General features: G+C 38.8%; 1 protein-coding gene across 1 annotated transcript in view; it reads left to right on the top strand.

The window, feature by feature from the left end:
• Nucleotides 1-13,650, top strand: part of otogl (otogelin-like) — a 186,608-nt gene that overhangs the window by 2,280 nt on the left and 170,678 nt on the right. Inside the window, exon 2 of the mRNA XM_078221105.1 lies at nucleotides 10,146-10,212. Coding sequence (XP_078077231.1) covers nucleotides 10,146-10,212 — 67 coding nt within the window. The remainder of the gene's footprint in view (nucleotides 1-10,145; nucleotides 10,213-13,650) is intronic.

The following is a 13,650-nucleotide window of genomic DNA, read 5'->3' as shown; positions in this document are numbered from 1 at the left end:
CTCCCTTTCAAAATGAAGGAATGTGAGGGTACTAAGAACAGCTGGGAATTAGTTTCTTTCGTTACCTGTCTAACCGAAGCAGCAGCAATCATCTAAAATATAAAGAACCCGAACAGGCAAAGACCATTCATTGTGCTAATCGAGCCCCTTTTTTATAATGAACATGTACAATTTGCTCTGATATCTTGCATTTGTGTAGGATGCCAGCAGGAACGTGAGACACCCCAAAGCTCTTCCCACTTAATTAATTACGTTTATTGAGCAGTAAATTATGTTCCCGATCTCTATTTACCCAAAGAACCTTTCAATCCCGTTCACGATCCAACTCTTTTAAAAGGGGGTTAATTGTCATTGTTTTTGCTGAGAGTCTATTCGAAATATTCATTAATCCTTGGAGCAAGTTCTGACTTCATGTCTTGTCTTGATGTTCCGATGTTCTATTCATACATAGCCTCAAACTCCTCGACGAAATGTAATATATTTTTTTCCTTTGCCTGGGCAAAGCCTCTTACTGTTTTAAACTCACAAGTTGTAAAAATTTCGATTAAAAGAAACAGTTAATTTCTGTGAAACTCCTTCTTGCTGTTCTCTGGACCTTCTCCAGAGTCTCTCTGTTCAAAATTGCACACTATATTCCAAATGTGTTCTCATTAATGAACAATGGAATAGGAAATAATTTGTTTGCCAGAAGGTCAAATAGTCTGGAGATACATTCCAGTTTCAGTGTGAAAATAAATGTCAGATGGATTGGGTATTATGGTATAGTCAATTATGGCAAAGCATAAAATTTGCTGTCCAGCATTTGCTAATGAACATCCCTTTGCCCATGTTTTCTGTTCTACATTACATTACTTAGTCCAGTTGTTTAATTGGCCCAAGTGTTTTGCTCAAATTAGTTCCTTATCATCTTGTCACTTTGTTTCAACAAATTTTATAAATGATTATTTAAAAAAAGCACAGTCACTTACAAAATTTATGATCAATATGAAAAGTAGAAAGTATAAAAAAGACACCAGTGAAATTCTACATTTTTGGTTTCCCAGATATCCCACAGTAAGTAATAAATTGTATTTAATCTTGCTTTCAGTTCAAAGTATTATTGTCACCAAAATGTGTAATGAAATGTATGATTTACATATTCTGAAGGTGTAATATTGTTCATGTATTAGTATTTGAGGTGAACTTAGCAAATAAACTTTATTTCTGAGGAGGTACAAACTTCAAATACTATAGGAAACCTAACAGTTCTCCTGTGATTTACTCAGTCTAATGTTGGTGGTGGATGAACGTTTGGAAAAAATAATCCAGGAATAAAATTAATTGGCACTCAGAAAAAATATGAATTAATGAATGAAAATGGCTGGACTAACTTGACTCTTTGCTGAATTAACAAGAAAGGGTTGATGGTGTGTGGCTGTTGTTGCTCATATGAACTTTCAAAAGGGTGAAGCACTACATTGGTGAAATCAAAGCCAATCAGTGTATGGGGATAGTATCTGCATGGATGCAACATTGGATAAAAGACAGAAAGCAGAGAGCAGTGGTGAACAGGTGTTTCGCCACAGGATGAAAGTGTGCTGTAATGTCCCCCAGGGATTGATGTTGAGAACAGTGATCCTTTTCATATATTTTCATTACCTGGACTTGGGGACATGAATATACATAGCATAATTTCAAAATTTGCAGCTGACATGAAACATGGAAATGTAATGAACAGTGAGGAGGATGGTAACAGACATCAGTAGGTCATAGTGGTCAAATGGCAGGTAAAATTTAATACAGAAAAATGTGAAGTGATGTATTTTGGTAGGAAGGCAGAGAACAGCTAACTTAAACTAAGGAATATAATATTAATATGCATCCAAAAGTATGTAATATTGATATGTATACATACAAAAGTCTTTGAAGTGGCTGGACACAGTGAGAAGATTGTTAAAAGATATGTGGGATCCTTGACTTTATAAATAGAGGCGCAGAAGTTCCCTTTTGCCCATCTCTCGACTGACCGCAACAAGGATGTACTTTTGAGGAGTGGTTTAACGCTTTGAGTGCTGCGACTTTTAAGAAAATATGAAACAGACTTCCTCATAAGTTTAAATTGAAATAAATGTTTATTCCTTCTTAAAAGAATAAAAGTTATTTTCACAACACCAAACTGTAATCACAATAACCATCCCTCATGTAGACTGATGCTGGCACACACACACGTACACACACACACCACACACACACATACACCGACACATATCTCCAAAGATGTAACATGTATATAGATTACTTAAAGTCCTAAAATTCAATAATACTCCATTTTTCCAAGAAGGTAATAAAATACATTGCAGGCCTGACAATTTTCTTTCAGTCACTGAAGGAAGTGGGCAGCATGGTGGCACAGTGGTTAACATTGCTACCTCACAATGCCAGGGACCTAGATTCAATTCCGACCTTGTGTCACTGTCTGTGTGGAGTTTGCATAATCTCTCTGTGTCTGCGCGGGCTTCCTCGGGGTGCTCCGGTATCCTCCCACATTCCAAAGACTTGTGGGTTAGGTTGATTGGCCATGCTAAATTGCCCCTTAGTGTCAGGGAGATTAACAGGGTAAATACATGGGTTTATGGGGATAGGGCCTGGGTGGGATTGTTGTCAGTACAGGCTTGATGGGCCAAATGGCCTTCTTTTGCACTGTAGGGATTCTATGATTCAATGAAAAATTAAGACATCTGGTGATGACCTCACAATGGCTTTCCAAGCAATGACAAGTTTCTGGTGTTTCCAATTGTAGTTGAGTCAAGCCTCTATAATAAAGAAATATAATCTTGCAGGTAAAACAAAGCTTTATTCTCCTTTTAAGAAGTAGTCTCCAGCTTCATTATAAATTTTACGGGCATATGACACAACCACAATAGAATACAAAAGCAAGGAAATGATGTCAAAGCTTCATTAATCATGTGTTATGCCATAGATTGAGAGTTATAACCAATCCTGGACACCACACTTTGGGAAGAATATGTCAAGATCTTTGCAAAGCGCATAGAGTTTTATCAGAATTGGTTCAGGGATGTGGAACTACAGTTATTTGGGGAACTAGAGAAACTGAGATTGATCTACTTAGAGTAATGAAATCTAAAGGAAAGTTTGATAGGGGCATTCAAATTATGAAGGGCTTTGGCAGAATTAATTAGGAGAAGCTGTTTCCAGTGGTAGGAGGGTCGGAAACAAGAGGGCACACATTTAAGGTGATTGGCAAATGAATTAGATGTCACATAAGAAAACAATTTTGATACAGTGAGTGGTTACAATCTGGAATCTTCTGTCTGGTGAGAGTAGTGGAACAAATTCAATAACTTTCAAAAGGGAATTTTATAAATACTTGTAAATAATAGTTCTCCAGAAAGAGCGGTGGAGTGCAACTAATTGGGTAGTTCTTTCAAAGTTTATTTTTAATAGTGTCACAAGTAGGCTTACATTAACACTGCAATGAAGTTGCTGTGAAAATTCCCATAGTCACCACACTCTGGCACCTGTTCAGGTACACTGAGGGAAAATTTAGCATGACCAATGCACCTAACTGTGAGAGGAAACTGGAGCACCCAGAGGAAACCCATGCAGACATGTGGAGAATGTGCAGACTCTGCACGGACAGTGACCCAAGCTGGGAATTGAACTCTGGTCCATGGCGCGGCGAGGCAGCAGTGCTAACCACTGTGCCAATGTGTCACCCTTGAGGTGGTCTCCTTCTGTGTTAGATCATTGGTTGATTTTGTATCTCAGGTGATTGGATGTCTAAGTTCAGAAGCCTCATACTACATAACACATTGTTCTCCTAATCATTGTGTGTTTAAGGTTGCGAGACCTTCCTCAGTTCCACTAGAGGTTATCACCCGAGGTGTGATGATCCTCAGGTTAAATCACCACCAGTCAGCTCTTCCCCTCAAAGAGGAGAACAGCCTCTGGTCATCTGGGACTGTGGCGACTTTACATATACTTGTTCCTAGTAAGGCATTCAGGTCAAATAGTGGGCAGGAGGAACCACTCAGAAATGATAGGGTTCCTTTTCTAACATTTTTAAATCCAAGTCGCAGATTTGAAGCGGTGAAGTTTGACAGATAAACCTCAAACCGTTTACGCGACGCGATTGTAGCATTATAACATGACTCTGCATGGAATTTTATGTTGAACATTTTTTTGCTGACTTATTTCACACTTTATAAGCTGAATAACGAGAATCATAGCTGGCAAAATACAGTTAAAATCTTCCCGATAGTACAAATAAAATCCCGCATATCATTGCCACAAGGACACAAAATGGGAAACCTGTCTGTACCCAAAAAATGGCACACACACACATCGAATAATAGTGATATTGAAGCACGAGTGAGTATATGTTGGCCAACCGTCTTTCACTCAGCTTTTCACCAAGTCAATGGAATGGTCATATGTCTTGTTGATGGGAGGTCAGCCTTCCCTGCTCAGACAAGGTCGTATAACCCTAACCAAAAGAGAAAATGCTGGAAAATCTCAGCAGGTCTGGCAGTAAGGAGAGAAAAGAGCTGACGTTTCGAATCCAGATAACCCTTTGTCAAAACTATAACCCTACGCAGCTTAAAGATGGTACAGCCTCCGCTAGTTTCCCCAGTCACTGCAATGAGACTGTATTTATTGTTGAAAAAAAAAATTTGGACCGCACCACCTTGACCTGTGAGAGTAAAGATTCCAATGCTAACCATCATGGACCTTAAAAGTTTGCAATGGGCCATGTGCACATTGAGTTCTGAACAACAGTTAGCTCTATGGTGACAAAGCAGTTTTTTTTAAAGCAGCTTGCGTAATTGATGAAAGCAGGAGCTTTGGGGATAAGTTACAGGGTGTATCCAGGCAGGGGGGATGCTGCTAGCGCCGCGTCACGGTAACAAACCCACTCTGTTCCATTCCAGGACACATTACTAATGAACTCGAGTCTCTATGTGCACCAAAGCCTTCACCGTACGGAGCTGATCATTTGTTGTAATCGATACTTTCGCCCTGCCTTCTGTTTGGGACCAAGGGGGAAAGAAGTAACATTTTGGTGAACCGTTTGGCCTAAAATGACATTATAATTCCGATTCGGTAAGAACGAACCTTTTTATAACTCATCTAGTTCACAGCGGAGCTCCATTGAGATGAACATAGCTCGGAAACTTAAATTAATGATACCGTGGAGTGTGTTGGTGTTTTATTCGCTTCTTCAGCTATTTCAAGGTAAGACAAAAGCACCGCACCTTGCAACATGAATCATATTCAGAGGGATTGCTTCAATCGTTAGATACAATAGAAAGCATTTGCGCCAACATTGAAAATCATCGTGGCTTGAAGAAAATGTGAGGGTGATGATTTAATTATTTTAAATCGAAGTTAAATGTACCTGGCGTGACATTCGAAATACTTTCTTTGCTCTGTTAAGACGAATTGTCAACGCGGAAGATTTAATTTAATTTCAAGGTCTATCAAGCGCACTATAAATAACAAATTTGGAAAAAAGATCACCACTCTTATTTCTTGGGTACTTTTGACTGTCAAAACAAAAAAAAAGCCAACGAATATACACCGCAAGCTAGTAAGTAAAACTATCAGAGCAACAGGCCATGAATCCATAGTGGAATTACACTGGGAAAGATAGTCTTAATAAAAATGGAACTTGCTAGTTATGCTGTGCTTTTGTTACCGTTGTGCTATGCTGTATATTTAGCGTGCTTAGTTAAGCATTGTTTTAAATTCTATAAGCAGCTTTGCATCCATTCTACCTGCTCCCGTTTGAAGTCGAAAGATACTTAGACTTTTTTGTATTTTTTGTCTTTTTTTAAAAAAAGGATTTTATTGTGAAGGCTCAGCTCCGGGCCAAAACCAGTTAAAAACGTAAGTAACTCTAATCTTTATTTTAGGAAAGAAGTTATACCAATTCGTGCTGTTTTAACTTTAAGTATAAAAAACATATGATCAAATATTACAGGGCTGGTTCCACTCTTCATTTCTAACACGTGCCAAAGCCAGGTATCATGTGTTTGATGGAGGTCACTTTGTTGTATGATTATACAAGATACTTTTTTTTCTCCCCCCTCTACAGGAGCAGATTTAATACAATTCGCCAGAAACGGAATCTCCTAGCAGTAGAGGTATGCTATACTGTAGCAGGTGAACTATAAAACAACCCAGAAGCTACAAAGAACTCTTTGTGAAGCTTACAGCAAAAAGAAATGCCTTTAAAAGCTGAGGTTTCAGCACTTTATAGTAGTTCAGACATTTTAAGTAACATTTTGGGTTGTTAACTTTCTTCTGCTTTGGAAGTGTCTTTGGAAATCAAATATAATCTTAATTGGATAAAATGCCAGCGCTAAAGTAATTTATGGAGTGGAATGAGTTACAATACGTGCATTGACTAGGAGGGCTTGACATTTGCAAAATGGGAATTAAATGTTCTGAAAGGGGCCGTGGAGAAAATTCAAAATGAGTGGGAACATCAATATATATTATTTTATTGGGATGACACTTGATCATAGTGTTTTAATGCATTATGATGTAAATATTATAGTCATGGGTATAGCTTTAGATAATGAATGAATTTCTTACTGAAAACGTGAAATACCTGAATTCTTTATGTAGAGATCAAACCAGGCAGGCTCTCTTTTACTAGAGTCACCTTTCATCTTTACATAAAGAAAATTAAGCTGCTCCATTGCCTTTGAGTAATGTTTCCTTAAATGCTTAAAACAAATAAATTAAAAGACCATACAAAGTCTGTGTTTTTAGACATGGCCTATCAAGAAAAAATCAGTAGGAAACAATTTCAGATGATTAATGTTGTTGTACTATGAATTTGACACCAATGCAATGTTAGTGCTTAATTAATATACAATGGTGCTGAATTCAGAGTTCACCCAGCAGATTACTTCAAGATAGTCTGTAGCTGACAGTGATATGGTTGTTTCAAGTTAACAGCTAAATTTGGCATGATAGATCAGAAAGTAACACACACTATGACATTATGCCATGTCACCAAGCTATTTTGTATTAGCACCTATGGCAATATCTTTTAATGTTAGTGGTTAGGGCTGAAGTTCTTGATAGGTGCTACGAACCTGGTATTGAGAGCATACTCATTAAGTCTCAGCTTTGCTGGATTAGCCAGGTGGTTTGCATGGTGGATTCTCGCATTGCAAAGATGGTATTTTACAGCCAGCTGAGCACCAGAACGCATATCATCCCGGACTTCCTAAGCTTAAATACAAAGTCATTCTGGAAACTAATCTCAGAGCCTGTAAATTGGGTCCCACCACATGAGAAAAAACAATCCCAGATAGATAAAATGTCGAATTCTCTGTCATTAACAATCCTGTTGAATGAGGAGAACAGAGTAAGTTTCCCACAGGACAAGTGAGCTCACTGCAAAGTGCTTTCACCCACCACCCCCAAAAGTCACTTCATATGTAACAATTGTGACTGGATCTGCAATTCACGACTTGGTTTAACATCACATATGAGATTAAACCAACCTAGACAGTCAATGTAAATAATAACAGACAAACAGACAATGCTGGAAATACTCAACAGGTCTTGCAACATCTATGGAGAGAAACAGAGTTAATGTTTCAGGTCGATGACCCTTCATCAGAACTGAGCAGAGAACAACTGGTCTCCTTGCTGAACTGTCCAGGCGACAGTACAATCCATTGGTTTAGAATAGTTCAACATGTATGGAGAACCCTCTTAGGAACTGCTGTGTGGGCCACCACGTTTTGAACTGTAAACTGTACACTCCTACCTCCATTAGATCACCCATCTCTGCCCCTGGCGTAGCCTACCTGCCACTGAAACACCAAAGCTTTTGTTACCATCAGACACAATCATTCCAATTCCCTCCTGGCTGGTGTTTCATCTTCTACCCTCCATGAACCTCAGCTTGTCTGAAGTTCTGCTGCCCACATCATAACTCACAGTGTTTATGCATCAACCTTGTGATTTTTGATCTGCACTGACTCCCAGACCTCCAGCACATCTATTTTAAAATCTACATTCACCTGTTCCAAGCCTTCTGCAGTTTTTCCTCTCCATCTATCAGTAACCTCCTCCAACCCTACAATACTCTGACTACCCTGTTTTTCTCCAATTCTGACCTCTTGGGCATCCTGAATTCTTTTACCACATCATTCAAAGTTTTGCCATCAGCTGCCTAGGCTCCAAGCTTTGGAATTCTCTCCCTAAACATCTCTGTCTCCTCACCAGGCTCTTCTTCAATACACTCATTAAAACAAAACCTTTGATCACCTATCCTAATGTCCCCTTCTTTGGCTCTGTGTCAATTATTTTGCCTGATTGTGTTCCTGTGAAGCACATCGGAATGCTTTACAATGTTAAAAGTGCTTTATAAATGCAAGTTGTTCTCAACTGTGGGAACAAGCACTGAGAGAGAGAATTGTTTTAGGAGGATCTGGGTTATGTTGCCCTCTAGAATACTTGGAAATTGTAAGGGCAGATTAATTTTATTTTCCTCCTGTCTCATCTTCAGTCTAGACAAAAGCAGTGCACTGAAGTGTCCTGCCCCCACCCAAGCCTAGGCCAAGCTCTAGGCCTAGGTATACCAGGATTTTCTATCCTATTCCATTTGCATTAGCCATCTAGCCTAGGCTTGTCATGCAGCAGAGCCTACTGGTGCATGTAGGCTTCCCCAGGCCTGCAGCTGTACTTTGGGCCTTCAACATCATGACTTTCTGGCTTCTGATCAAGATCAACTTGGTCAACTTGACTTTGGGAATGGGGGAAAAATTTAACTTTTTAAGGAAGCTCCTACTTCCAGTTCTTGCCACCCTGAGATCCTCGAGTTGACAGGAATTTAGGGGCAAGCCACAGAAACGTTTTTCGTTCATCGAGTGAAATGGTTTCTTTCCAGTTTCCTGACCCTTGTCCAATGAAAAATTTATCTATTCCAGGGTCGAGAGTTAAGAAAATAAACTCTAGCATTTGATTACATTGCCTTTATTATTTTTTACTCGGGTCCATTTGGTACAGTGTCTTAATCTTGATTTCTTTCAAGGAGCCAACACAAATATCTGTTTATTACTTTCCCTTTGTGCTGTAAATCATCCTGTTTCCCAATATTTTTCTCTGTTACTCTTAAGCTGGGGCTGAAAATTATGTTTCAAAGCAGTCTCACTTGTTTTTATGCGACAGAATCATATGGCAAAGTGATTCTGACCATCCAATATTCCACTGTTGTTGGTCTTGACCACTTGTCTTGTGTCTTGTTTACACTGTGGGTGTTTTCAAGATAAGAAAGGAGAAGACACTGGTAGAGGCAAAATAACAAAATGGATGTCACTAGACCATCTTTGTCTAAGGCATTCTTCATCTCAGGATCTACATGCAAATTAGCTCTTCACGCTGTGTGTCTAAACTGAATGAGAAAAAACAATATTTGAAAACAAACCTTTGCTGCGTTTAGCAGCAAGATAGGAGGACAGAAAGCCCATGAAAATGTTGTTAAAACTTTAAAGGATGTTAGAATTAAAATAGAGATGCGAGGAAAGTGTAGCAGACCCTGAAGCATCTAAAGGGAAAAGTAGTGTAATGATATGGAGTAAGGTTAATCCTCACAACGAACGAATGTTAAAACTAATCCTTAACTTGTCTTTACTCTTTCATGTCCTGATATAGACTTGATATGAATTCCCAGCATTTTCAGTTTCTATTTCATTTTTTAATATCGGAATAATGTTATACTTGTAAGTTGAAGGCAGCCTGATAGAGGAAACAATATTTAATTCGCTATTACAAATTCACCTGTGATGTACTCTTGCGTACATTGTGGTAGAATATGTAACTTCAGAACATTTTACATAGACTAATTTCACCGTCCTTTATTGGTAGTTTGTAAAAAAGTGTAATAGTGGCAATTGGGACCTCTGTTATACCTTTTAAATATGTGAGGATGTTGGAATAATATTTGTAACTGTCAAGAGTAAAACCAATTTAAACACCTGGAATCATATGCCCTTTAAGAGTTGAAATAATTACATGGTTAGGGGAATATTGTTCCACGGGCTACATATTTGATATTGCATTTTGAATGCTTTCATTGGTCTTTGGGTGACAGAATATTTCTTTTATATCCTTAACAGGATTATAGCACGGCTATTGCTGAGCAGAGAAGTTTAACCTACAATTCTACGTATCATTACTCTGAAGGTACGTTGGGGGATATTCATGACAATAATTATCTCCTTATATTACATTACTAACCTGACATTAAGTAATTGTGTTTCATTGTTCATATGCACAGATCTTAATAGACTGAAACTAGTGATCGGCAAATTTTTTTAACCAAAATGTTGATGGTATTTCTTTGAAATGTGCCATTTGTAAACATGCAGATCCTGGTGTAATACTCAAATAGTAATGGCGAAAGTTCCTGATTAGTCAGGCAGTTTGTTGTGAGCAGCCTTGATTTGAGGCCCATATATTAATCAATGAGAAAGGACTTCAATTCTTCTGTGGTGACGGGGTAGTTTTTGTCTATCCTGCTTCCATTTTTACTCTGCTTCTAAACATTGCTGCAAATGATTCTCATGCGGCTCTACAATGGTAACCTTAAAGAAAATCAGCACTGAATATACTTATTTTAATGAAGTAAACCTGAACGTAATTGTGTGGTCAGAAGTATGTGGAAGGAGCATTATTTTGGCTTGAGAAATACATTTGTGCTATGAGAAACAACACAATACTCCTTGGTACAAATGGAGCAATAGGGACACATGGGCAGTTATATTGTTCCACTGGCTTGGGGTTGTGCAGAAAGAACAGCAACTAACAGCACTCTTGTTATATTGCAGACCAACATATTGTGCTCCTATGACTGAGTGTTTTAAGAGCATAAGATATAGGAGCAGAATTGGGCCATTCAACTCAATGAGTCTGCTCCGCCATTCAATCATGGCTGATAAGTTTCTCAACTCCATTCTCCCACCTTTTCCCCGCAACCTTTGATCTCCTTACCAATCGCGAATCTATCTATCTCTGTCTTAAATATACTCAATGACTCAGCCTCCACAGCCTACTGTGGCAATGAATTCCATAGATTCACCACACTCTGGCTGAAGAAATTGTTCTTCATCTTGGTTCCAAAGAGTCATCCCATTATTCTGAAGCTGGGACCTCGGGGATCCTACTAAGGGAAACATCTTCCCACATCCACTCTATCCAAGTCTTTCAGTATTCTGTAAGTTTCAATGAGATCCCCCCCCTTCCTTCTAAACTCCATTGAGTACAGACACAGAGTCCTCAAATGCTCCTTATACATCTTTATCTTTACAGAGCACGTTTCAAAAATAAAATAACAGAACTGCTTAGGTTGTAAACGTTCATGGGGAATGGAGGCATTTCAATGAACTGTCTGAGCAAATTTTAAACAGATTTTCTTGCTGGAGTTACGCTGCACATGGTGTCAAGCTCAGATTAGATAGTCTGTCCAGGAGAGAGTCATTCCATTACACTTGAGAGTTCACTTCGGACCTGACTCCAGACTTGTCCTGCAACTCTACATTACTACAAAACTGAAACTACTTGACAGGAATGAAAAGATGAAAGTTTCACTGTACCTCCAAGGATTGCAAATAAAAGGACATTTACAGGTCACAGCTAGATCAGTAACTTACAAATCTGCAAGAGCCATTGATAATAAAATCAGCAGCAAGAGGAACTGGAATGCCACAGTAGGCTTGATAATCTTGTTGTGTTTTAGAATGTCTGTGATTTCCAAGTAAAGATCTACAAATAAAACAATAAGGGCATTCATAATAGCCATGAATGTAAGTCAGACAAAAGAATTTTTTAGGGTGCTTATTTCTGTGTCAGGTTGAAGTGGTACCTGTTTGTGGTGTAGCTAAAGTTGCATTATAAAAAGAGTCATGGCCTTAATTGACCTGTACAGTGATGGAGGTCATGATGTGGAGATGCTGGCATTGGACTGGGGTAAACACCGTAAGAAGTCTAACAACACCAGGTTTAAGTCCAACAGGTTTATTTGGTAGCAAAAGCCACGAGGCTCGTGGCTTTTGCTACCAAGCAAAAGCCACGAGCCACGAAGCTCGTGGCTTTTGCTATCAAATAAACCTGTTGGACTTTAACTTGATGTTGCTAGACTTCTTACTGTGTTTACCCCAGTCCAACGCTGGCATCTCCACATCATGACTACCATCGACACCGCAAACTGCCGGCTCCAAGTGGAGAGAATCTGCAAGAAGATCGCGCATATCGACACAGTGATGGAGGGCCAGAGGTGTGTGAGAGAAGCATTATTTTGACATGCAAAATACAATTATGCGATAACAAATAACACAGGAGGGGAGTGTTCTGGGGTCTTTTGAAGGAGACAGTGCCATAGACTTTGGCTTTTGAGGGTGCAGTGAAGTGTGAAAAGTTATTTTAAAAATCCGATGAAATGATTCTTCTGAAAAGAGTGATGCATTACAGTGAGAGGAGGAATCCTCTGATTTTCTTTATGTTTCTCTGTGGGGAAGTTCATGGTTTTTGCTTAGTGCCTTCTTTAGAAGGTACGACTGAGACCATAAGCTTGGTCAATGCAAAAGCTCATTCTATCATTAAATGGCATTATGCATTTTGAAATGAACCAAAGGCATTATATGTGAACTGTATTGCCAATGTGCATTTTGCACATGTAATAAAACACTGGTTGTCAAACAAATTTTGACCAGAAACAAAACTGGACCAGTCATATAAATATTGTGACTGCAAGAGCAGTTCAGAGGCTGGGAATTCTATGGCGAGTAACTGACCTCCTGATTCTCCAAAGCCTGTCCATCATCTCTCTGCTTGCCTGAATGAGTGCAGCTCCAACAACACTCAAGAAGCTTTACACCATCTAGGACAAAGCAGCCTGCTTGATTGGCTAGCCATCCACCACCTTCACCATTCATTCCCTTCATCACTGACACACTGTGATAGCAGTGTGTACCATCTATAAGATGCATTACAGCAACTCATCAATACTCCTTCAACAGCACCTTACAAACACATGACCTCTATCACCATGAAGGACACATCACACACCATTCTGACTTGGAACTATATCATCATTCCTTCACTGTTGCTTGGTCAAAATATGGAACACTTATATTAACAGCACTGATGGACTGCAGCAGTCCAAGTAGGTGACTCACCACCACCTTGTCAAGGGCAATTAGAGATTGCCAATAAATACTGGCCTGGCCAGCAATGGTCACATCCTGTGAAAGATATATAACATGATTTAAAAATATATATATTTTAACTAGAATCTTTGAAGATGATGAAAGACATTTTAGAAATGGTCATTTGGTAGTACAGAACTCGAGTATTGTTGAACAAAAGAGATATGCTGTCAATGTTTTCCATCTTGCATTTGTCAGGACTGTTCACAAGAATATCAATAATAATGGGAATAACAATTTAAATTGCATGAGTACAATTAATTAATCAGAGTTCACTTGCCAACCAATTAGTGGTCTCTTTTGATGCAGTATAAATTGTTGTTCCTTTTACTATTGCTATTCTTGTGAACTGTTCTGATGAGTGTCAGACACAAAGCTTCAACAGCATGCCTCGTTTTAAAGCAATATTTCAGAAATA

Source organism: Mustelus asterias, chromosome 9, assembly GCF_964213995.1.
Source record: "Mustelus asterias chromosome 9, sMusAst1.hap1.1, whole genome shotgun sequence".
Taxonomy (NCBI): Eukaryota; Metazoa; Chordata; class Chondrichthyes; order Carcharhiniformes; family Triakidae; genus Mustelus; species Mustelus asterias.
The sequence above is the reverse complement of the archived record's forward strand: the minus strand, read 5'-3'. Positions and strand labels throughout refer to the sequence as shown.